The sequence below is a fragment of the Salvelinus alpinus genome, chromosome 11 (assembly GCF_045679555.1).
Source record: "Salvelinus alpinus chromosome 11, SLU_Salpinus.1, whole genome shotgun sequence".
Classification (NCBI taxonomy): domain Eukaryota; kingdom Metazoa; phylum Chordata; class Actinopteri; order Salmoniformes; family Salmonidae; genus Salvelinus; species Salvelinus alpinus.
The window spans coordinates 49,023,417-49,050,558 of record NC_092096.1 but is presented as its reverse complement, the minus strand read 5'-3'; the positions used below and the strand labels follow the sequence as shown (position 1 = coordinate 49,050,558).

The window sequence follows — 27,142 nt, the reverse complement described above, 5'->3', positions numbered from 1 at the left end:
GAGGACCCATGTCTACCGGGAGTCCATGGATCCGGAAGACGTGCTACACCTTGAGTTGGGCCGTCTCTTTAGCAGAGGGAGAGCTTGGGAAGAGGAATGAAGTGAGCGGCTTTGGAAAAACCGGTCCACTACTGTGTTGCCATCAGACGGGGGAAGACCCGTGATGAAGTCCAGGGATATGTGAGACCAGGGATGATGAGGGACAGGCCGTGGTTGAAGAAGACCAGCCGAAGCTTGACAAAGAGTCTTGTTCTGCGTGCAGCCGGCGACGAACGTCCGGGACCATGGTAGGCCACCAAAAGCGTTGTCGCACAAAGGGCAGGGTCCAACGGGAGCCCGGGTGGCAGGCAAGCCTGGAGGAGTGGGCCCACTCCAGGACCGATGAGCGGACAGCATCATGCACAAACTTCCGGTGATCTGGCCCCCCCAGGGGTTCGTCTGGGAATTCTGCGCCTCACGGACCTGCTTCCCTATTCCCCAGCTGAGTGCCGTTGCCAGACACGAGGTGGGAAGGATGGTCTTGGGGTTAGAGGGTGTAGCTGTGGGGCTATAGCAGCTTGACATCGCATCCGGCTTGATGTTCTTGGATCCTGGTCGGTAGGAGAGGGAGAAGTTGAACCGGATGAAGAGCAGGGACCACCTAGCTTGCCTGGAATTGAGACGCTTGGCAGTACCAAGATATTCCAGGTTCTTGTGGTCGGTCCACACAATGAACGGATGTTCCGCCCCCTCTAGCCAGTGCCTCCACTCCTCCAACACCATCTTCACCACAAGAAGCTCACGGTTCCCCACATCGTAGTTCCTCTCTGTGGTGTTGAGCCGATGGGAGAAGGCACTTTGAGGTCCAGGGCAGAACACTGGGACAGGACAGCCCCCACTCTGACATCCGAAGCATCAGCCTCCACCACGAACTGGCAGATGAACCAAGATGGGAGCTGTGGTGAAATGTTGTTTTAGATCCTGGAACGCCCGGTCAGCAGCTGAGACCACGTGAACGGAACCTTGGGAGAGGTGAGTGCAGACAGGGGGGAAGCCAGGGTGCTGTAACCCCGGATAAAGAGGCGATAAAAGTTGGAGAATCCCTGGAAACGTTGCAGCTGCACCCTGGACATAGGCTGGGGCCAATCCACCACCGCTCTCACCTTCCCAGGATCCATCTGTACACTCCCTGTAGCAATGATGTAACTCAGAAAGGGGATGGTGGAGCGATGGATTTCGCACTTCTCCATGGTCACAAAAAGCTGGTTCTCCAGGAGGATGTGTCGGACGTGGAGCAGGTGTTCTTGGGCGGAGCGGGAGAAGACAAGGATGTCATCGAGGTAGACGAAGACTAACCGGTTCAACATGTCTCGGAGAACATCATTAACCAGAGCCTGGAACACAGCTGGGGCATTGGTAAGGACAAATGGCATGACTAGATACTCGTAGTGACCGCTGACCATGTTGAAGGCTGTCTTCCACTCGTCTCCTTCCTGTATCCGCACCAGGTGGTAGGCGTTCCGTAGGTCCAGCTTGGAGAACACAGTGGTTCCCTGGAGCGGCTCGAAGGCAGAGGAGATGAGTGGTAGTGGGTAGCGGTTCTTCACCGTGATGTCGTTGAGGCCCCTGTAGTCGATGCACGGGCTTCTGCCTCCCCCGCCGGCGCAGGGTTCTTCTTTGTAGAGAAGGACAAAACCCTGCGCCGGCGGGGGAGGCAGAAGGACGGATGAACCCTGCAGCTAGGATGTCCTCTATGTAGGTCTCCATAGATGAACCCTGCAGCTAGGATGTCCTCTATGTAGGTCTCCATTACCTTATTCCCCGGGCCCGACAGAGAGTACAGTCATCCCCGGGGCAGTGTGGTGCCTGGGAGAAGGTCGATCCTGCAGTCATAGGGTCGGTGCGGAGGAAGTAAAGTGGCCCGGGCCTTACTGAAAACCTCCCGGAGGTCCTGGTACTCCGCGGGAATGGCGGAGAGGTCCGGGGCAACTTCCCGAGCCCACCGGAAGATGTCCTGGGGCAGGCTATGCTGACTTCAGGCAATGGGCATGGCAGAATGGGCCCCAGCCCATGATGGCACCGGCAGTCCAGTCAATAAGTGGATTTTGTCGCTGGAGCCAAGAGAATCCCAATACCACAGGAACCTGAGGAAACGTAATCAGCATACATTGGATTGCCTCGCTGTGGTTCCCTGACACACGTAGGTTGATGGGAGTGGTATTGTGAGTGACCCGCTGTCCAGTGAGGAATTCGTAGAGTTGCTCCAGCAAAGTCTTGAACAGCTGGTCATGGCGTTCTGCCAGGGTTTGGAGTGCCTCCATAAGACATTGTAGTAACTCCTTGTGTCGTCCAATGGTGGCTCCTTACCAGGGAGACAGCATTGTGGAGCTGGTCTGAGTCTGCTGGGTCGGTCATGGCCAGTTCGTACTATCACGTATTAGGGAAGACCCAGATGCAGACAGTGTCGAAGTAACAAAAGTTTATTACTAGAAAAGGGAGCAGGCTAAACGACAGGTCTTGACCTGGCAGACAGAGGTCAGTAATCCAGATCAGAGTCCAAAAGGTACAGAACGGCAGGCAGTCTCAGGGTCAGGGCAGGCAGAGGTCAATAATCCAGTGTGGTGGGGCAAGGTACAGGACGGCATGCAGGCTCAGGGTCAGGGCAGGCAGAATGGTCAACGCCGGGAAAACTAGAAAACAGGAACTATAGAAAAGACAGGAGCAAGGGGGAAAACGCTGGTAGGCTTCACTAACAAAACGAACTGGCAACAGACAAACAGAGAACACAGGTATAAATACACAGGGTATAATGAGGGGAGATGGGAGACACCTGGTGGGGGGTGGAGACAATCACAAAGACAGGTGAAACAGATCAGGGTGTGACACCAATGCTCCTTGTAGGACACATCACTGCACTCTATACTCTTCTGTAAACTGGTCATCTCTGTATACCCATCGCAAGACCCACTGGTTGATTCTTATTTATAAAACCCTCTTAGGCCTCACTCCCCCCTATCTGAGATATCTACTGCAGCCCTCATCCTACACATACAACAAACGTTCTGCCAGTCACATTCTGTTAAAGGTCCACAAAGCACACACATTCCTTAGTCGCTTGTCTTTTCAGTTCGCTGCAGCTTGCGACTGGAACGAGCAGCAACAAACACTCAAACTGGACAGTTTTATCTCAATCTCTTCATTCAAAGTCTCAATCATGGACACTCTTACTGACAGTTGTGGCTGCTTTGCGTGATGTATTGCCCTTTGTGCTGTTGTCTGTGCCCAATTATGTTTGTACCATGTTGTGCTGCTGCCATGTTGTGTTGCTACCATGTTGTTGTCATGTTGTGTTGCTACCATGCTGTGTTGTCATGTCTTGCTGCCATGCTATGTTGTTATCTTAGGTCTCTCTTTATGTAGTGTTGTGTTGTCTCTCGTCGTGTGTTTTGTCCTATATTTTTATTTAATTTGTTTTTATTTTTAATCCCAGCCCCCGTCCACGCAGGAGGCTAAAAATAAGAATTTGTGCCTAGTTAACTAAAGGTTAAATAAAAAAATATATTTAAAAAAATGTTAACAAGGTCTCCATTTGTGTGTGTTTGGGTATTAATTTGAGTTTTCTATTTGTGTGTGTGTGTGATAGGGAGAGCCAGGATTCGGGTTGCCAGGTCCCCAGGGCCCTCCAGGCTTCCCTGGACCCAAAGGATTAGCTGGACCCAAAGGAGACTCCGGTTTCCCCGGCAACCCCGGCTCGCCCGGACGTTCCGGCTTCGACGGTGGCCCTGGTGCCAAAGGTACGGTTCCAACTTTTATTGGTGTAGTCGGGTGGAGTTAGGAGCTTAGGAACACTGAAGATCCACCGATACTGAAAATATGGCTTTTTTTAAAGTTATTATTTCCTCTTTTTATAGATCAACAACATCATACTCTAATCTTGTCTCATTATTTCTGGGCTGATTTTTCCAGACACATGTTAAGCCTAGTTCTAGACAAAAAGCATGCTCAGTGGTGTCTTCAATAAAAGTTATACTTAGTCCAGATCACTGGCCGTCGGTGCTGTTTAAGAAGAGGGAGGACGATAATTTTTTTTAATGAGCGAGGCCTTTTTTATATTACAGCATATTGGATGACTGTCATTCATATTCCATTCACCCAGCTCAATGTAATATCGATAGGTTTAGGCTACTACATGATACTATTGATTTATTTTAAGGAAATGAATTTGTTCAAAAACTGTTCAACTATTGTCTTTCTACTACTCATCACATTTAACGTACTGCAGTGCTAGCTATCTGTAGTTTATGCTTTTAGTACTAGATTCATTCTCTGATCCTTTGATTGGCTGGACAACATGTCAGTTCACGCTGCAAGAGCTCTGATTGGTTGGAGGATGTCCTCTGAAAGTTGTCATAATTACTGTGTAAGTCTATGGAAGTGGGTGAGAACATAGGTTTTCTAGGTTTTCTAGACTTCTAGGTTTTGTATTGAAGTCAATGTACCCAGAGGAGGACGGAAACTAGCTGTTAAAAAGAGTAAATAATAACTTAGTAATCTTTAAAGGCACTTTAATTTGAAACCACTGACAGTAAAGGCATATCAAAAAAACATCTGAAATTCACTGAGGAGGATGGTCCTCCCCTTCCTCCCCTGAGGAGCCACCACTGGTCCAGATAAAACGTATTCTGTTAGTCAGCTAGTTAGTTGGTATTGCCATGTTAACAAGTGTGTGTTCTGTACCTGTTTGTCTCCCAGGTTACTATGGTATCCCCGGTACACCTGTTAGGTAGCTAGCCAGTTAGTATTATTTTGTTAACAGGTGTGTGTGTTCTGTATTTGTTTGTCTCTTCCAGGTGACTCTGGTATCCCTGGTATATCCGGAGCCCGTGGCCCTCCAGGTTCACCCTCCATCGGCTCTCAGGGCATCCCCGGCCCCATTGGACCCCCAGGACCCATGGGCTCTCCAGGTAAGACAACCTAGCTGACCTTTGACTAGACAAAAATCAGGTTTGATTAATAGTTTGATTAGAGATTGACATCTAGTTTGATTTATGGCATTTGTATCTAGTTGCTTACAGCGGACAGTGTAGTATCACCATAATTTGTACGTAATGCTAAGAACTTTTATCAAATTGAACCTCTGCTAAGTCTAATTCATGAGAAAACCATGTAATATATATGTATGTATATTTATGCTGTATTTTCTAAATATAATATTTTGTTCTATTTTTGTTTTCAACACGTTAACATTCGGTTGAGATGACTCAATATGTGTTATCTCGAATGTATTGTCTCAGTCACAGATTGATATGTGCATTATCACATTATAACTTATATGAATGTGTATTATGTACAGCATCTCAATGGACTGGCTATGTGGTTCAGGCTATGTTGTCACACTTGTTATTAGAAAAGTAACATAATTCCTCTGCAATGCTTTTGAGCACCAAATAGTTTGTAAACAGTTTGTAAGAGGTTAAAGGGTTTGTAAAGGGTTTGTTTGTTTGTTGTGCACTGAATGATGTCACCATGGGTGATCATGTGACGTTTGCATCTCAGAGAGATGCATTCTGGGTTATCAGTCATCGATGGTAGCCATACCCTGATCTTGGGAGTTCACTCTTATTCTTCTTCTCATCTCTCCTCACAACAGTCATCTCATTGCTCTTCTTATTTTGCATGTTGTCACAGTCTCTTTGGCAGTCCACTTTTCCTGCACTTGTTTTTGCCACTTTGTTCACTCTTAAACACAATTTGCCTCCCTCTTTAAAACTAATACAGTTGAAGTCAAAGTTTACATACACTTAGGTTGGAGTCATTAAAACTGGTTTTTCAACCACTTCACAAATTTCTTGTTAACACACTATAGTTTTGGCAAGTCGGTTAGGACATCTACTTTGTGCATGACAAGTAATTTTTCCAACAATTGTTTACAGACAGATTATTTCACTTATAATTAACTGTATCACAATTCCAGTGGGTCAGAAGTTTACATACACTAAGTTGACTGTGCCTTTAAACAGCTTGGAAAATTCCAGAAAATGATGTCATGGCTTTAGAAGCTTCTGATAGGCTAATTGACATAATTTGAGTCAATTGGAGGTGTACCTTAGGATGTATTTCAAGGCCTACCTTCAAACTCAGTGCCTCTTTGCTTGACATCATGGGAAAATCTAAAGAAATCAGCCAAGACCTCAGAAAAAATATTGTAAACCTCCACAAGTCTGGTTCATCCTTGGGAGCAATTTCCAAACGCCTGAAGGTACCACGTTCATCTGTACAAACAATAGTACGCAAGTATAAACACCATGGGACCACGCAACCATCATACCGCTCAGGAAGGAGATGCGTTCTGTCTCTTAGTGATGAACGTGCTATGGTGCGAAAAGTGCAAATCAATCCCAGAACAACAGCAAAGGGCCTTGTGAAGATGCTGGAGGAAACAGGTACAAAATTATCTATATCCACAGTAAAACGAGTCCTATATTGTCATAACCTGAAAGGCCGCTCAGCGAGGAAGAAGCCACTGCTCCAAAACCGGCATAAAAAAAGCCAGAATACGGTTTGCAACTGCACATGGGGACAAAGATCGTACTTTTTGGAGAAATGTCCTCTGGTCTGATGAAACAAATATAGAACTGTTTGGCCATAATGACCATCGTTATGTTTGGAGGAAAAAGGGGGAGGCTTGCAAGCTGAAGAACACATTCCCAACCGTGAAGCACGAGGGTGGCAGCATCATGTTGTGGGGGTGATTTGCCGCAGGAGCGACTGGTGCACTTCACAAAATAGATGGCAGCATGAGGTAGGAAAATTTTGTGGATATATTGAAGCAACATCTCAAGACATCAGTCAGGAGGTTAAAGCTTGGTCGCAAATGAGTCTTCCAAATGGATAATGACCCCAAGCATACTTCCAAAGTTGGGGCAAAATGGCTTAAGGACAACAAAGTCAAGGTATTGGAGTGGCCATCACAAAGCCCTGACCTCAATCCCATAGAAAATTTGTGGGCAGAACAGAAAAAGCGTGTGCGAGCAAGGAGGCCTACAAACCTGACTCAGTTACATCAGTTCTGTCAGGAGGAATGGGCCAAAATTCACCCAACTTATTGTGGGAAGCTTGTGGAAGGCTACCCGTAACGTTTGACCCAAGTTAAACAATTTAAAGGCAATGCTACCGAATACTAATTGAGTGTATGTAAACTTCTCACCCACTGGGAATGTTATGAAAGAAAGAAAATCTCAAATAAATCATTCTCTACTATTATTCTGACATTTCACATTCTTAAAATAAAGTGGTGATCCTATCTGACCTAAAACAGGGACTTTTTACTAGGATTAAGTGTCAGGAATTGTGAAAAACTGAGTTTAAATGTATTTGGTTAAGGTGTATGTAAACTTCTGACCTCAACTGTATGTCATTAGTCACACTCTTCTTTTGTGCCTGCCACACAAAATAACTAAGTCTTTATTCACCTCCACTCATGGCACTCACAGTTCTGAAGGCTCCATCATCATGTACAGTATGTCATGTTGGATAGACGTAGAGCATTGTAAACCCTCATCCCCACTTCCCCACCTCTCTTTCTTACTCTGTGATGTTCCTCATCCCCAACCGCCCCATTTTGAATATACGCCCTCCTTACCCGCCGTCTTCTGACCTTTGACCTCAAGGCGAGAAAGGTATTGTACCACAGCCTGTCTGGACTATAGTCTCTATCTGGCAGCTGATTGGTTGATTGGTACTGTATTTCTGTGTGATTGGTTGATTGGTTTAGGGACTGTACATCTGTTTGGTGTGACATCTTTACTCCAGCTATCTTTACTCTTGGGACTCCCGAGTGGCGCAGCGGTCTAAGGCACAGCATCTCAGTGCTTGAGGCGTCACTACAGACACCCTGGTTTGAATCCAGGCTGTATCACAACTGGCTGTGATTGGGAGTCCCATAGTGCGGCGCACAATTGGCCCAGCGTCGTCCGATTTTGGCCGGTGTAGGCCGTCATTGTAAATAAGAATTTGTTCTTAACTGACTTGCCTAGATAAATAAAGTTTAAATAAAACATACATTTAAAAAAAAAAAGAAGAGAGATAATAATAGAAAATGAGGTTATTTGACCGATTCTGGACTGACAAATGGAACCTTTATAATGTGTTGAATAGTCACTAATCATAAGTAGAGAGATTCCACTAGCGCTTTAAGTCAAGTTAAAAAATTATTGTCCATCAAATGTGCGTAAGACCAAATATTCTCTTTGGCATTTGTCAAAATTGACCTTCTGTGAGGTTATAGATAATGGGCAGATGCTGATCAGGAAGTGAGAATCTGTCCTCACTCTGTCATTGATTCCTCGCATTTCAGGATACTCAGGCGCCAACGGAGAGAAGGGAGACCCCGGTTCTCCCGGCCTGGACATTCCAGGGTTGCCAGGCGACAGAGGAAGTCCCGGTTTCCCCGGCAACCCCGGGGGAGTTGGACCACAGGGTAACCCTGGTGGCCCTGGCCGAGACGGACTGCCTGGCCTGCCTGGTAGGATAACAGACCGACACCAACATCAAACCTACCTAATCTATGTGTCTGTTTTAGTCTCTATCTGTCTAGTTTTCTATATTTGTCTGTGTTATGAATGGACTGTAAGAAATCAGAGTCTATTGCTGGTTTACATAGGCAGCCCAATTCTGATCTTTTGCCCAATTAATGGCAAAAGATCTGATCTGATTGGTCAAAAGACTAATTAGTGGCATAAGGTCAGAATTGGGCTGCATGTGATAAGATGCAGCCTGTGTGTTTATTTCAGTCTCGTCTATGTCTGGTTCCAAATCTCTTTCTGTGTAATCTACATACAGTATATGAGCTCCCGAGTGGCGCGGTGGTCTAAGGCACTGCATCTCAGTGCTAGAGGCGTCACTACAGACCCTGGTTCGTTTCTAGGCTGTATCACAATCGGCCGTGATTGGGAGTCCCATAGGGCGGCGCACAATTGGCCCAGCGTCGTCCGGATTAGGGTTTGGCCAGGTTAGGCCGTCATTGTAAATAAGAATTTGTTCTTAGTGACTTGCCTAGTTAAATAAAGGTTAAATATCAAATTAAATATGGACTGGCCAGTATGATGTCACACTGACTACCTTTCTCTCTCTTTGTTTTCTGTTGGACATTGTTGTTACTCTATCTCCATCCCAAATGGCACCCTATTCCCTATATATGGACTCTAGTCAAAAGTAATGCACTATATAGGGAATAGGGTGCGATTTGGGACACAGACAGTGTCGCTGACCTTCACCCTGTCTTGATGGGGAATTGCCAGTCAAACGTCTGTCCATCAACAGGTGGTAAAGGAGACATGGGTGTGATGGGAACTCCTGGACCTCTGGGATCCCCTGGGAACCCCGGAGCCCCTGGCTTCCCTGGACCTAAAGGTACGCACACACACACACACACACACACACACACACACACACACACACACACACACACACACACACACACACACACACACACACACACACACACACACACACACACACTAACACACTAGAGCTGGGCGATATGGACACAAATTGACTGACCACAGGTACATTCAAACAAACTAGTCCAAAACATCTGCTGCGCTAGCTATAAGGAACCCACACACAAACACATAAACACACACATTGGTATACACACATATGTGTCTTTGATAATAGACCCTCTGACTCTTTGTGTCTCCTTCCTCCAGGTGACGATGGTTTCCCAGGGCGACCAGGTGGGCCCGGTGGTTCAGGTTTGAAGGGAGACAGGGGAGAGCCCGGTATCGCGGGACTCCCAGGACCCAGCATTCCTCCCCAGGAACTGAAGGGTGGCAAGGGAGAACCAGGAGCACCAGGTACGTCTTTCTCTCTGTCTGTTTATCTGTCTGTCTCTCTGTCTGCCTGTTTCTGACTGACTGATGTAGACTGCTAAGAATGCAGCTTTGTCTTACTGTCCTTACTGTTTCCTGTGTTTTTTGTGTTGTGTAGGTTTGGGAGGACTGCCAGGTCAAAAGGGTATCCCTGGTCTCCCTGGAGACGCTGGTATACCAGGACAGGACGGACGACCTGGGTTGCCAGGACCTCAAGGTATACCCATATTATCTAGAAACTCATCCTCTAGTACACTCATCCCTCCAGAATGTCCTCTACTGAACACTAATACCATCATCCCTCCAGAATGTCCTCTACTGAACACTAGTACAGTCATCCCTCCAGAATGTCCTCTACTGAACACTAGTACAGTCATCCCTCCAGAATGTCCTCTACTGGACACTAGTACACTCATCCCTCCAGAATGATCTCTACTGAACACTAGTACAGCCATCCCTCCAGAATGACCTCTACTGAACACTAGTACACTCATCCCTTCAGAAGGTCCTCTACTGAAAAGTAGTACACTCATCCTACTTTTCCTGTTGACTTCAATGTGCCTTTGACATGTACATTTATCACATAATTATGAGTGTCTTGCATCTTCTGGATGCTCAACCCAAGTGGGCTTATAAAACATGCATATTTCCAAGTGGCACGCATATCTCAAGATATGAGTCAGCCCCATAATGTCCTCTATTGAACACTAACTGCTAATTTCCTCTCTGCTGTGTTCAGGTCCCAAAGGAGATACAGGTATCCCTGGAGGATCAGGCTCACCAGGAGGCCCAGGAGCTAAAGGCAACATGGGAGAGATGGGCTTCCCAGGTGGGTATTAGACCGCCCCATATCCCCACCATCATGTTTTATGACCTCATATCCCCACCATCATGTTCTATTACCTCATATCCCCACCATCATGTTCTATAACCTCATATCCCCACCATCATGTTCTATAACCTCATATCCCCACCATCATGTTCTATAACCTCATATCCCCACCATCATGTTCTATAACCACATATCCCCACCATCATGTTCTATTACCTCATATCCCCACCATCATGTTTAATAACCACATATCCCCATCATCACCATCATGTTCTATAAACTCATATCCCCACCATCATGTTCTATAACCACATATCCCCACCATCATGTTCTATTACCTCATATCCCCACCATCATGTTCTATAACCTCATATCCCCACCATCATGTTCTATAACCTCATATCCCCACCATCATGTTCTATAAACTCATATCCCCACCATCATGTTCTATAACCACATATCCCCACCATCATGTTCTATTACCTCATATCCCCACCATCATGTTTAATAACCACATATCCCCATCATCACCATCATGTTCTATAAACTCATATCCCCACCATCATGTTCTATAACCTCATATCCCCACCATCATGTTCTATAACCACATATCCCCACCATCATGTTCTATAAACTCATATCCCCACCATCATGTTTTATAACCACATAACCCCACCATCATGTTTTATAACCACATATCCCCACCATCATGTTTAATAACCACATATCCCCATTATCACCATCATGTTCTATAAACTCATATCCCCACCATCATGTTTTATAACCACATATCCCCACCATCATGTTTTATAACCACATATCCCCACCATCATGTTTAATAACCATATATTCCCATCATCACCATCATGTTCTATAAACTCAAATCCCCACCATCATGTTTTATAATCTCATATCCCCACCATCATGTTTTATAACCTCATATCCCCACCATCATGTTCTATAACCTCATATCCCCACCATCATGTTCTATAACCTCATATCCCCACCATCATGTTTTATAACCTCGTATCCCCATCATCATGTTCTATAACCTCGTATCCCCACCATCATGTTCTATAACCTCGTATCCCCACCATCATGTTTTATAACCACGTATCCCCATCATCATGTTCTATAACCTCGTATCCCCACCATCATGTTCTATAACCTCATATCCCCACCATCATGTTCTACAACCTCGTATCCCCACCATCATGTTCTATAACCTCATATCCCCACCATCATGTTCTATAACCTCGTATCCCCACCATCATGTTCTATAACCTCATATCCCCACCATCATGTTCTATAACCTCATATCCCCACCATCATGTTCTACAACCTCGTATCCCCACCATCATGTTCTATAACCTCGTATCCCCACCATGATGTTTTATAACCACATATCCCCACCATCATGTTCTATAACCTCGTATCCCCACCATCATGTTCTATAACCACATATCCCCACCATCATGTTCTATAACCTCGTATCCCCACCATCATGTTCTATAACCTCGTATCCCCACCATCATGTTCTATAACCACGTATCCCCACCATCATGTTCTATAACCACATATCCCCACCATCATGTTCTATAACCACATATCCCCACCATCATGTTCTATAACCTCGTATCCCCACCATCATGTTCTATAACCACGTATCCCCACCATCATGTTCTATAACCTCGTATCCCCACCATCATGTTCTATAACCACATATCCCCACCATCATGTTCTATAACCACATATCCCCACCATCATGTTCTATAACCTCATATCCCCACCATCATGTTCTATAACCTCATATCCCCACCATCATGTTCTATAACCTCATATCCCCACCATCATGTTCTATAACCTCATATCCCCACCATCATGTTCTATTACCTCATATCCCCACCATCATGTTTAATAACCACATATCCCCATCATCACCATCATGTTCTATAAACTCATATCCCCACCATCATGTTCTATAACCTCATATCCCCACCATCATGTTTTATAACCACATATCCCCACCATCATGTTTTATAACCTCATATCCCCACCATCATGTTCTATAACCTCATATCCCCACCATCATGTTCTATAACCTCATATCCCCACCATCATGTTTTATGACCTCATATCCCCACATTCCTGTTCTATAACCTCATATCCCCACATTCCTGTTCTATAACCTCATATCCCCACCATCCTGTTCTATAACCTCATATCCCCACCATCATGTTCTATAACCTCATATCCCCACCATCATGTTCTATAACCTCATATCCCCACCATCATGTTCTATGACCTCATATCCCCACATTCCTTTTCTATAACCTCAAATCCCCACCATCATGTTCTATAACCTCATATCCCCACCATCATGTTCTATGACCTCATATCCCCACATTCCTGTTCTATAACCTCATATCCCCACCATCATGTTCTATAACCTCGTATCCCCACCATCATGTTCTATAACCTCGTATCCCCACCATCATGTTCTATAACCTCATATCCCCACCATCATGTGTTATAACCACATATCCCCACCATCATGTTCTATAACCACATATCCCCACCATCATGTTCTATAACCCTATATCCCCACCATCATGTTTTATAACCTCATATCCCCACCATCATGTTCTATAACCACATATCCCCACCATCATGTGTTATAACCACATATCCCCACCATCATGTTCTATAACCACATATCCCCACCATCATGTTCTATAACCTCATATCCCCACCATCATGTTCTATAACCACATATCCCCACCATCATGTTCTATTACCTCATATCCCCACCATCATGTTTAATAACCACATATCCCCATCATCACCATCATGTTCTATAAACTCATATCCCCACCATGATGTTTTATAACCACATATCCCCACCATCATGTTTTATAACCTCATATCCCCACCATCATGTTCTATAACCTCGTATCCCCACCATCATGTTCTATAACCTCATATCCCCACCATCATGTTCTATAACCTCATATCCCCACCATCATGTTCTATAACCTCATATCCCCACCATCATGTTCTATAACCTCGTATCCTCACCATCATGTTCTATAACCTCATATCCCCACCATCATGTGTTATAACCCCATATCCCCACCATCATGTTCTATAACCTCATATCCCCACCATCATGTTCTATAACCTCGTATCCCCACCATCATGTTCTATAACCTCGTATCCCCACCATGTTTTATAACCTCATATCCCCACCATCATGTTCTATAACCTCGTATCCCCACCATCATGTTCTATAACCACATATCCCCACCATCCTGTTCTATAACCTCATATCCCCACCATCATGTTCTATAACCTCATATCCCCACCATCATGTTCTATAACCTCGTATCCCCACCATCACCATCATGTTCTATAACCCCCTATCCACACCATCATGTTCTATAACCCCATATCCCCACCATCACCATCGCCAAAATGTTATGTTTATTTACCTGTCATTCCTATGTTTTATACACTGAAATATAACCAAGAATATATATATATTTTTAATGTAAAGACTTCCCATAACCCCCGAGATTTGGCCACTCTCAGCTCTCCATGTTCATAGAAACGCTGGCCGTTATGAATTGACATACCTGAATACTTTTATTGTGTTACAGCCGGTGTTCTGTATCAGTTTAATGATGGAAAAAACAAGTATACAAATACAGTTCGATCCATATACTGATTGCTAGATTAATCACAATTAGTTAGTGTTGTCACTGAACTCTATTTATCCGACTGCACCAATCTTATTGTCCATTTATGATGATGTCACAGGACCCACAGGGGCGAAAGGAACTCCGGGTCAATCAGGTCGGTCGGGTGGACCCGGTAGTTCAGGAGCATCAGGGTTCCCTGGAGCTAAGGGAGAGCCCGGTTCCCCTGGCTTTGGTTCCCCAGGAGCTACAGGTCCCAAGGTATGGAACCCTCTACTCTAGAACCCTTTCGAACAGTCTAGAACCTTTATAGAACCAGTACCGCATAGAACCGTGTTTGCCTTTATGCATAAGTCTAGATCTCTGTCCAGGTTTAGATGAGTTTACCTGTTTCAAAGGGAACTGTATACTCATTCTGAATGATATTTGAGTAATATGGAAAATTGATAAAGTTGGTATTGTTATAATCAGTAGTTGTAGAGCTTGTACTGTTAGTCTGCAATGCAACTTTATTCCTTTCTCTCCCCCTCTCTCTCTCTCTCTCTCTCTCTCTCTCTCTCTCTCTCTCTCTCTCTCTCTCTCTCTCTCTCTCTCTCCCTCTCTCTCTCTCTCTCTCTCTCTCTCTCTCTCTCTCTCTCTCTCTCTCTCTCTCTCTCTCTTTCCTCTCTCTCTTTCCTCTCTCTCTCTCTCTCTCTCCTCTCTCTCTCTCTCTCTCTCAGGGTGAGCCCGGTCAGTCAGGATTCCCCGGGCAAAACGGAATAAAAGGAACTTCCGGAACACCAGGTCTTCCAGGGTTTCCTGGCGGTCCCGGCGCCAAAGGTGACCCCGGCCTCCCAGGATTCCAAGGTAACTAATGGTTACGGTGCTACGGTCTAACCACGAGCATTGGATAGCAAAAGAAGAATCAGGTTCATGATATTCTTCCAAGCCTTCATCTCATATCCAGCTACCTATGTCATTAAATCTGTCCGGCTGTCAGGTTCATGATATTCTTCCAAGCCTTCATCTCATATCCAGCTACCTATGTCATTAAATCTGTCCGGCTGTCTTTCTGGTACTTCCTCTAGGTTCTTCCGGGATTCCCGGGCCTAAGGGTCTGGATGGTATCCCCGGTAACCCCGGTCTCAGCGGACCACCCGGCCGACCGGGAGAGAACGGCCGTGCCGGATCACCTGGGTTCCCAGGGGACAAGGGTCAGGCGGGTCGTGACGGAATCCCTGGACCAGCGGGAGTCAAAGGAGACCCAGGTAGTTGGCGTAGTCACTTAAAGGAGCAATCGCTACTTACATTTTTTTTACTTTTAAATTATTAATATATACCCATTGATTCTTGAATGATATAACTTATAAATGCCTTATGAGCTTAGTTCAACTGTCGACAATACCCCAAAATTATCCAAAATGTAATTGTTCACAAGGATTTAGTGCTTTTTATGGTGATATTATGCAGTAAGACCAAAGTGTTATTTTATTAGTTGGATGTCTAAAACGAAACTCCTCTTTTTCCCATGATCCTCTTCTCCTACAGGTCTTCCTGGTTTCGGTGGCCCCGGTTCTCCTGGTCTCCCAGGATTACCAGGTGAGACTCACCCCACCTGACTGACTGTCTTTGTTACTCTCACACAAACCATACATACACTCTACACTAGCTCCTGAATGACAGACAAACAAACCGCTACTGTAGCTGATAACCGACTATAGACCAAATATAACTTAAATAGCATTCTCCATCTATTTTTCTATCAAAAGAAGTCGACAACAACCTCTACTACTCTACAACCACCAACATCCTTCAATCACCACTTCTCCCCCACCACACCAAATGTTCTATGTTTTATGTTTACTTTATTTCTATTGTATGTACTGTATGTTGACTTTGTGTAAATTCCTCTGGCTATGTTCTTTCTTTACATTTCACCAGGTCACATTCTGGGTATGTGTCAATGTACTTGGTGAATGTACTTTCTGATTTCTGATTATGAAAGGACCTTGTGTTGTTGCCGTCTGTTCCCCACAGGTGCTAAGGGGGATCTTGGCACCCCTGGTTCTTCCGGTAGCCCTGGCTTCCCTGGTCAGAAGGGAGAGATGGGTTTCCCTGGCCTGCCTGGGTCCCCTGGCAGCGTTGGGCCACCTGGCGCCCCAGGTGTGGCCCTCCAGGGTCCCAAAGGTAACGCCGGCCCCCCCGGACCCCCTGGAAGAGGAGGTATGTTATGAATTGATCACTCCATCACCTTTTAGCCAATGTTGCTGCCTGGTTTCCTGGACATTTTGAAGTCTGGAGCCTCCTGGTTGTAGTGTATGGTATAGTTAAAAGTTTAAAATGTATCAAATCATGGACTGGGAAGGAAATTCGAAAGATAGATTATTGATAGATTTTCTCTCTGACACATGGCATACACACACACACACATTGTATACACACACACATACCCAAGTAAAAACCAGGCAGCAAACATGGCCTACCTGCAGCTCTTTATGTGAATGCTTTATGTTAATCCCATTGATTTGCATGAGATGTGGAACCTCTTTGTCAATCAACACTGGTCCCAGATCAGCTATATGTCACTGAGCACAAACATACACTGTCACCATCACCACCACTATGCAACCAAACGTCCCCCACCCCCTTACCCCATCACTACACAATGTTGGGGTGCGCCGCCAACACGCACCAATCACTGTGTCTCCCTCGCCGTCTGGGTTCCAGCTACGCCCCCAACATCAGAGCATGGGGGGGGGCGACCACACGTTGTTGTCTACGTCCTCCATCCATCCATCCATCCATCCATCCATCAATCCAGCCATCTGTTTGTCAATCATCTCTCCATCCTTGTGTCTCCTCACCCCCTCTCCCTCCCCTTTCGGTTGCAGGGGAACGGATCCTGATCTGTCCATCTCTCCACAGGGTTGATGTGCGTGTGTCTTGTGTGTTGTTTGGTGTTTTACATCCTAATTGTCTAAATATGTGACGTTGGTGTGAAGCAGACGAACTAGAGTCAAACCTGTAACAGGTCTAACTATGCATTAGAGAAGGGGTTTCAAAAGCCTAGGAAACGAATGCTTATATTTGGTGGATTCAACTCTGTATCAACAACAAAGAACCTAGACTATCTCGAGACAAGAGGTATCACCACCATTATCTATAAAAGTGAGAAGAGTGTTGTAAGTCAAAGGGGTACCGATGGGTTCGACTGAACGTTTCCAATACAACGTTGGCGTAGTCGGTCAAATAGATCTCATTGACTGCCCATATAGCATTGAACCCCTGTATTATACAGTTAAGGATAGAACTATAAAGTGTTCTCACTGTAGATCAGTGTCATTTATTGAAGGAATAATACACTGTTCAACTGAACACTGATTGATGATTGATTGATTTTATTAGCCAGCAAAAACTATATACATATTCACACAATACATACATTTGAAATACTTATTTCCATTGTGGTCCCTAGTCCCTAGACCACAACACGGTGGATCCAGTATTATCAATAGGCTACTGGAGTCTAGGTAAGACTGAGAAGGTTTGTCTGTGACTCGTCTCTGTTTCTCCCACAGTGATCTGTGTGTCAGTCAACTGTCTGTCCTGCATGGGCCATGTGTGTCCAACTGCACCTCAGCACCCGAATCACAACGCCAGACTATAGCACAGAGTTGGGCTCAGTGATAACATTAAGACCACAATTAAACATAATTTAATTTCAGATTTAATTCCAACTCCCTTAGACTTAGTTACATTGATAAGGTGTCTAAAAGGGGATCACTATAGGTCTATAATCCTCTATATCAGGGGGTGTCAAACTAATTTTGCCCAGGGGACGCATTCAGTCTTCAACGAAGTCCTGAGGACCGCACTGAAAACCTGTAATATTTTCTCGCAGTCAAAATGTGCAAAAAATGTTTTATTCTTTTTGAATTTTCAGTGCTCCCCGACTTTCTAGCTTTAATTTTGGTGATTGTTAGTGAGCTGTACACCATCAACAACTATATGAATGCAGGTCCATTATAATTTCTACACAGTTTTGATTTGGTTTTAGTAACTTTATATTGAGTTTGTTCCCCCCCGCCAAAATAAAATATATATATTTTTTAAAACACCCGGATCCTGTCCGCTGGCCGTATGTTTGACACCCCTGCTCTAAACCATCCTCTAATTCGATTTCCTCACATCACTTGCGCTGTACTTTAAGTAAGATTCTTTATCGTCTTGATTCTCAAAATACCTCCCAAAAGTGTCTCTTACATTGGAGAGCCTATGTATACACTGAGTATACCAAACATTAGGAACACCTTCCACCTTCCTTTTGCCCCCAGAACAGCCTCATTTGGTCGGGGCATGGACTCTACAAGGTGTCGAAAGCGTTCCATAGGAATGCTGGCCCATGTTTACTCCAATGCTTCTCACAGATGTGTCAAGTTGGCTGGATATACTTTGGGTGTTGGACCATTCTTGATACTGTTGAGTAGGAAAAACCTACTAGCGTTGCTGTTCGTGACATAAACCAGTGCGCCTGGCATCTACTACCATACCCCTTTCAAAGGCACTTACATATTTATTTTGACCATTCACCTTCTGAATGGCACACATACACAATCCATATCTAAATTGTCTCAAGGCTTAAAAATCCTTCTTTAACCTGTCTCCTCCCCTTCATCTACAATGATCGACATGCTTTTAACAAGTGATATCAATAAGGGATCATAGCTTTCACCTGGATTCACCTGGTCAGTCTATGTCATGGAAAGAGCATTTGTATACTCAGTGTACATGTACATATATAGTATATTATAGAAAGCTGTATTGAGCCCAGTACTACTAGCCCAGCTCTGTGCCAGGATAGGTGTCATCTCCAGTTGTGGGGGGGGATGAGAGCGATGGTATGACATGTACTTCCTGTTTCCTGTGTCTTGGCTCCACCCCCTGTGGTGTGGACCCTCCCCCTCTGATGACACGTTCGTCCGTACCCAGGTCCCGAAGGTCAGAGTTCCAGTACACAGGCATCTGTTCTACTGCATGTTCTCCTGGTCTAGAATACAAATCTAGAACCCTTAACCTCACTGTGTTGCTGATTGATCTTGGATCTTGGATTTAGAATTTATTAATTATTTTCTTCCCTTCATTTTCTGATCCTTCCTTTTTTACTCCTGCTAATCTCACTTTTCCTTCTGATTGAGTAGTCACACTGGTCAAATAACCATAACTAAAATGATTTGAACTTTTGCTTGAAATTATTTTTGTATGTTTTAGAATGTACAGTATGTGGTGACATACATCTTTGAATAATCAATACCTTTTTTAACAGACACTATTTCTGATGAATGAATTATTGGTTCGCTAACACACAAACCTCTAACACTAAAAACAGTCATTGTAATTCTGTTCAACTTGGAATTGACAAATTTCTTGAAAATGTACTTGATAAACATGAATTTAGCATCATGTAGTTTAAAGATAATAAGTTGTTAGCATTTTTTCCATTAACTTTACATATGTAAGAACTAGCACTATTTAGCTTTTAGAAATAAGTTCACTGTATCTTATATGTAGACAGCCAAATCCCAAACAGGTATTAATTTAAATGAAATAACAATATTGAAACACAAACATAACATATGGTTTGCCCTGAGGTTTGGTTGTGTCAGACGTTAGGCTGATGGTGTATCGATCTATGCTAACTCTTGCCTCTTGTTTTAAACCCTTCATATTCTGCCGCACCGGCTCTGCTATTCCCGGAATTCTGGGATACCTAGGTCCTCCAGGTTAGAATCCATGGTTTGATGATGATGACCTTTGTTGTTCTGTGGTGATGAAACTGATCTGTGTACATTTTGTTTGGCCTGGTCCCAGATCCGTTTGTGCTCTTGCCAACTCATTGCTGTCATTGTTAGCATGGTAGCACAAACAGACTGGCACTCAGGCTAGCATTTTGTTGAATTGGGTACAACTTAACCATGCTGGTGATTTGTTAACCACAATTTACTTTTCAGGATGGGTTGTGAAGCCTAACAAAAGACTATAGCCTACACAGACACTGTACACCCCGTAATACACAAAACATTCTTGAACACACACTCAAGTCTCCCCCTTTATACTGTATTTATACTGTTTTTAAATAGTTGTATGTACGCATGCAGTTTTATGCTATGTTGACTGTTGATGTTAGTGTTATACAGTAACCATGGAGATAGATCAACTGGATCTAGTTTTATCTCTATGGTTATTTTTATTGTTATTTGTTATAATGTCAGGTTGAGATGAGTGTTATCTCTGACCTCTAACCTTTGACCTATTCGTGTGAAGGTCCTCCTGGCTCTGAAGGTCCCCGTGGCCCTGTCGGCAGCGGTGGGACCAAAGGTGAGAAGGGAATTTCCGGAATTCCTGGATCGCCTGGTTTCCCCGGAGCGAAGGGAGAATTTGGAACGCCCGGATTCCCGGTAAGGAACCAGTCAACTTAGATCCTTGGATCTCCTTCCCCCATTGATAGCAGGATGTGTCAAATATAGACACTTACTCGGGGGATAGGGGCTATGGGTTGGTTTGGGATTGTATGAAGTAAATTGAAAATTCCATCTGGGATTGGGATATTATATGACCCCTGACCTCTCCCCTATCATGTGACCAGGGTAATTCTGGCCTTCCTGGTACCAAAGGGTTGAAGGGAGACCTCGGACTGCCTGGAGTTCCCGGATTCCCAGGTCAGTCAGGAATAACATTCCCATTCCTAGTCGATCACCAAACATTTCTGTAAATAAAAACAATGATAAAGCCTCGCGTTCTTATTTTTTTTAAATTAGTTTCGCACTGTTGGTGTTAGGTGCACTTGATTCAGCAACCCTAGTACCGGTAAGGCAAAGTGTTTGCATTTTGAACCATTTCATGTGTCTGAAGGTAGAACCCCGCCAACTGGTCCAGAGAGCAAATCAAGTGTACCTATAGGCCTACCACTGGCCAATCAGATAGCTCAGATCACTGTGTCTGCACAGTTTCCTCACGCCATAAACTGTAAAAACAAAAGCCTAGAATGCACAGCAAAGTTGATAATATGAGATTTCAAAACTTTTAAAACCATGACTAGAGAGAGATTAAACGAATACAGCGAAGAGCTGCTGTTTTTATAAGTAAGTTTGTGTTTAAGTTGTTATTCATCACTGTCAACACTATACCGAGGAGTATTTCACTTTCTCTGGTCATAGGACTAACATCATGAATTGGTGCATGAGGCAGAAATAATGCAGTGCGACTTAAGTTTCGCCATTAGCTGGAAGACTGTGTCCCCTTTTCTCAGCAGAGGGAGGGAAAAAGGAGGGACGGTGAGTCGGGTGAGAGGTAGCTGCTCCCTCCCTAACCTTCAGACTGACCATCAGATGCAGGCCATCTGTCCTAGGAGAAAAAGTGTATAATTATGCTCACTCAGCTGCGCCTCACAAGTAATACAACAAATTATATATTACCAGTGTGATCATATACCTAAAATGTGTAAATATAATTTCAAAATGGTCTGAGAAGAACAATATTGGCAGGGCAATTCAAGTGTAGCCAATATGCAGTGATAATGTATTGGGCCTATAGCCTATTGCACAAACATAATTTCCACAAAACTGTTTTTAATTGGTTAATGTTGCATAGACTTAAGTTTTTTAAGTAATGTAAAAAAAAATCTGAGTGGTAGTTCCCGGCTTGCATTTTGAAAAGGTTTGTGACCACGGGTATATGTGAATGTCCCATCATAGGTATCTCTGTTGACAATATTCCCTCATCTCCCTTATTTCCCTTCCTCTCCACCTCTCTCACTCTACTCCCTTCCTCTCTCTTTCCTCCCCCCTCTCTCTCCTTCCTCTCTCTCTACTCCCTCTCTCCACCTCTCGCTCTCTACCCCAGGACCAAAGGGAGATTCTGGAATCCCTGGATCATCTGGTCTCCCTGGAGAACCCGGAGATGCTGGCACTACTGGTGAGTCTTCACCCCTCATCCCCTCTGCGTGCGCACACACATACACATAGACACACCCTCCCAAACACCTACACACACTCCCAAAAACTCTAACTGACATCTCTGGTGTACCCCACTTCTCTTCTCTGAAACCTCTCTCGTTGTCATCTTTAATCTCAGGACCCCCAGGTGACCCAGGTTTTGCTCCAGCCCCCATCGTGCTGAAGGGAGAGCGTGGCTCCCCCGGCCCTTCAGGTCTACCAGGCGGCCGTGGCGCCACAGGACCCCCCGGACTGGAGGGACTCTCAGGTCAGTGGACTGTCATACCCAGTGTCTGTTTGCCATAGGAGAGTTTTATATTCAGTTCATAAAGTTAATTACAATTAGCTTAATTCTTACCAGAGGATGCTTGAAGCTGCAGTACGTTATCATTAGCTAGTTACTAGAGCTAGCGAAGAGAGTTTTCCGCTTGGAGGTATATGAGGTCACTGATGAGTCATCTGGTCTGTTCCAGGTCAGCCCGGTCAGCCAGGAGACTCCGGTCCTGAGGGACCCCCAGGATTCAGTGGAGCCTCCGGGCGCAAGGGAGACCCAGGACCCGCCGGACAGCCAGGTAAGATTGCCATCTTCCTCAGGTCCATAGCACACAAATACTTCAAATCTCTCTTACACAGACCTAACCTTCCATTGTGTATATCAGTTAGTAGTCATATAGTATTAGTCAATAGTCATTACAATATGTAGCTCTAGAAGTGTAAAATAAACTCAAATCAAGTCAACTTAGTTATAGTATTGTTCATTGAGTTCAGTGAGTTAATTGACAGGACAAACAAGATTGAGTCCTAAGACAGACCTTAGTCAAATACATTGAGGTGCCTTTGATTTAGCCATGACTTTGCACTTTTGGGACTATTTCATTGGGTCCATTGTACTTGCCAAACTAAATCAAGTATTAGAAAAGTACACTATATATACAAAAGCATGTGGACACCCCTTCAAATTTAGAGGATTCAGCTATTTCAGCCACACCCGTTGCTGACGGGTGTATTAAATCGAGCACACAGCCACGCAATCTCCATAAACAAACATTGGCAGTAGAATGGCCTTACTGAAGAGCTCAGTGACTTTCAACCTGACACTGACATAGGATGCCACCTTTGCAACAAGTCACTTCATCAGATTTCTGCTCTGCTAGAACTGCCCCGGTCAAGTGCTGTTATTGTGAAGTGGAAACGGCTAGGAGCACCAACGGCTCAGCCGTGAATTGGTAGGTCACACAAGCTCACTGAACGAGACCGCTGAGTGCTGAAGTGCGTAGCGCGTAAACAAATAATCTGTCCTCGGTTGCAACACTCACTACCGGGTTCCAAACTGCCTCTGGAAGCAACGTCAGCACAAGACCTGTTCATCGGGAGCTTCATGAAATGGGTTTCCATAGCCGAGCAGCCGACCATGCGCAATGCCAAGTGTTCAGCTGGAGTGGTTTAAAGCTCGCCGGCATTGGACTCTGGAGCAGTGAAAATGCGTTCTCTGGAGTGATGAATCACACTTCACCATTTGGCAGTCCGACAAACAAATCTGGGTTTGGTGGATGCCAGCTGTAAAGTTTGTTGGAGGAGGAATAATGGTCTGGGGCTGTTTTTCATGGTTTGGCTAGGCCCCTTTGTTCCAGTGAAGGGAAATCTTAACACACAACGACATTCTAGACGATTCTGTGCTTCCAACTTTGTGGCAACAGTTTGGGGAAGGCCCTTTTCTGTTTCAGCATGACAATGCCCCTGTGCGCAAAGCGAGGTCTGTACAGAAGTGGTTTGTCGAGATCAGTGTGGAAGAACATGACTGGCCTGCACAGAGCCCTGACCTCAACCCCATCGAATACCTTTGGAATGAATTGGAATGGCGACTGCGAGCCAGGCCTAATCGCCCAGAATCAGTGCCCTTCCTTACTAATGCTCTTATGACTGAATGGAAGCCAGTCCCCCCAGCAATGTTCCAACATCTAGTGGAAGAGTACAGGCTGTTATAGCAGCAAAGGTGGGACCAACTCCATGTTAATGCCCATGATTTTGGAATGAGATGTTCGACAAGCAGGTGTCTACATACTTTTGGTCATGTAGTGTGTTTCACATTTTAACCCAGATCTGTCAGAGAAAACCAGAAATAGTTTGGCCAAATGTTCCTCCATGTTGGAATCGTTATTAATATCAACACATACCGGTATACATATTTGAATAATGTAATTATTATTAATGTTCCCACTGCTCTGTTCCCTGTTTTCTCAAACTCACTGTGACAATATCATTATAGCACATCTTCAAATCAAATGTTATTTGTCACATACACATGCTTAGCAGATGTTCATGCGAGTGTAGCGAAATGCTTGTGCTTCTAGTTCCGACCATGCAGGAATATCTAACATAAGTAAGTAATCTAACCTAACAATTTCACAACAACTACCTTATGGATGATAGCGGGGTGAACAGGCAGTGGCTCGGGTGGTTGTTGTCCTTGATGATCTTTTTGGCCTTCCTGTGACATCGGGTGGTGTAGGTGTCCTGGAGGGCAGGTAGTTTGCCCCCGGTGATGCGTTGTGCAGACCTCACTACCCTCTGGAGAGCCTTACGGTTATGGGTGGAGCAGTTGCCTTACCAGGCGGTGATACAGCCCGACAGGATGCTCTCGATTGTGCATCTGTAAAAGTTTGTGAGTGTTTTTGGTGACAAGCCGAATTTATTCAGCCTCCTGAGGTTGAAGAGGCGCTGCTGCGCCTTCTTCACCACTCTGTCTGTGTCGGTGGACCATTTCAGTTTGTCCGTGATGTGTACGCCGAGGAACTTAAAACTTTCCACCCTCTCCACTACTGTCCCATCAATGTGGATAGGGGTCTGCTCCCTCTACTGTTTCCTGAAGTCCACGATCATCTCCTTTGTTTTGTTGACATTGAGTGTGAGGTTATTTTCCTGACACCACACTCCGAGGGCCCTCACCTCCTCCCTGTGGGCCGTCTCGTCGTTGTTGGTTATCAAGCCTACCACTGTAGTGTCGTCTGCAAACTTGAGTTGGAGGCGTGCATGAACAGGGAATACAGGAGAGGGCTGAGAACGCACCCTTGTAGGGCCCCAGTGTTGAGGATCAGCGGGGTGGAGATGTTGTTACCTACCCTCACCACCTGGGGGCGGCCCGTCAGGAAGTCCAGGACCCAGTTGCACAGGGCGGGATCGAGACCCAGGGTCTCGAGCTTAATGACGAATTTGGAGGGTACTATGGTGTTAAATGCTAAGCTGTAGTCGGTGAACAGCATTCTTATATACAGTGGGGCAAAAAAGTATTTAGTCAGCCACCAATTGTGCAAGTTCTCCCACTTAAAAAGATGAGAGAGGCCTGTAATCATCATAGGTACAATTCAACTATGACAGACAAAATGAGGGGAAAAAATCCAGAAAATCATATTGTAGGATTTTTAATGAATTTATTTGCAAATTATGGTGGAAAATAAGTATTTGGTCACCTACAAACAAACAAGATTTCTGGCTCTCACAGACCTGTAACTTCTTCTTTAAGAGGCTCCTCTGTCCTCCACTCGTTACCTGTATTAATGGCACCTGTTTGAACTTGTTATCAGTATAAAAGACACCTGTCCACAACCTCAAACAGTCACACTCCAAACTCCACTATGGCCAAGACCAAAGAGCTGTCAAAGGACACCAGAAACAAAATTGTAGACCTGCACCAGGCTGGGAAGACTGAATCTGCAATAGGTAAGCAGCTTGGTTTGAAGAAATCAACTGTGGGAGCAATTATTAGGAAATGGAAGACATACAAGACCACTGATAATCTCCCTCGATCTGGGGCTCCACGCAAGATCTCACCCCGTGGGGTCAAAATGATCACAAGAACGGTGAGCAAAAATCCCAGAACCACACGGGGGAACCTAGTGAATGACCTGCAGAGAGCTGGGACCAAAGTAACAAAGCCTACCATCAGTAACACACTACGCCGCCAGGGACTCAAATCCTGCAGTGCCAGACGTGTCCCCCTGCTTAAGCCAGTACATGTCCAGGCCCATCTGAAGTTTGCTAGAGAGCATTTGGATGATCCAGAAGAAGATTGGGAGAATGTCATATGGTCAGATGAAACCAAAATATAACTTTTTGGTAAAAACTCAACTCGTCGTGTTTGGAGGACAAAGAATGCTGAGTTGCATCCAAAGAACACCATACCTACTGTGAAGCATGAGGGTGGAAACATCATGCTTTGGGGCTGTTTTTCTGCAAAGGGACCAGGACGACTGATCCGTGTAAAGGACAGAATGAATGGGGCCATGTATCGTGAGATTTTGAGTGAAAACCTCCTTCCATCAGCAAGGGCATTGAAGATGAAACGTGGCTGGGTCTTTCAGCATGACAATGATCCCAAACACACCGCCCGGGCAACGAAGGAGTGGCTTCGTAAGAAGCATTTCAAGGTCCTGGAGTGGCCTAGCCAGTCTCCAGATCTCAACCCCATAGAAAATCTTTGGAGGGAGTTGAAAGTCCGTGTTGCCCAGCAACAGCCCCAAAACATCACTGCTCTAGAGGAGATCTGCATGGAGGAATGGGCCAAAATACCAGCAACAGTGTGTGAAAACCTTGTGAAGACTTACAGAAAACGTTTGACCTCTGTCATTGCCAACAAAGGGTATATAACAAAGTATTGAGAAACTTTTGTTATTGACCAAATACTTATTTTCCACCATAATTTGCAAATAAATTTATTAAAAATCCTACAATGTGATTTTCTGGATTTTATTTTCTCATTTTGTCTGTCATAGTTGAAGTGTACCTATGATGAAA

General features: G+C 44.8%; 1 protein-coding gene across 1 annotated transcript in view; it reads left to right on the top strand.

Moving 5' to 3' along the window:
• col4a5 (collagen, type IV, alpha 5 (Alport syndrome)) overlaps positions 1–27,142 on the top strand; it is a 90,177-nt gene that overhangs the window by 52,994 nt on the left and 10,041 nt on the right. The window contains exons 27-43 of the mRNA XM_071333339.1: positions 3,623–3,773; positions 4,830–4,943; positions 8,336–8,503; positions 9,301–9,390; positions 9,690–9,836; positions 9,970–10,068; positions 10,591–10,680; positions 14,503–14,642; positions 15,101–15,227; positions 15,449–15,628; positions 15,909–15,959; positions 16,398–16,583; positions 20,682–20,815; positions 21,004–21,076; positions 22,260–22,331; positions 22,491–22,619; positions 22,825–22,923. Coding sequence (XP_071189440.1) covers positions 3,623–3,773; positions 4,830–4,943; positions 8,336–8,503; positions 9,301–9,390; positions 9,690–9,836; positions 9,970–10,068; positions 10,591–10,680; positions 14,503–14,642; positions 15,101–15,227; positions 15,449–15,628; positions 15,909–15,959; positions 16,398–16,583; positions 20,682–20,815; positions 21,004–21,076; positions 22,260–22,331; positions 22,491–22,619; positions 22,825–22,923 — 2,050 coding nt within the window. The remainder of the gene's footprint in view (positions 1–3,622; positions 3,774–4,829; positions 4,944–8,335; positions 8,504–9,300; positions 9,391–9,689; positions 9,837–9,969; positions 10,069–10,590; positions 10,681–14,502; positions 14,643–15,100; positions 15,228–15,448; positions 15,629–15,908; positions 15,960–16,397; positions 16,584–20,681; positions 20,816–21,003; positions 21,077–22,259; positions 22,332–22,490; positions 22,620–22,824; positions 22,924–27,142) is intronic.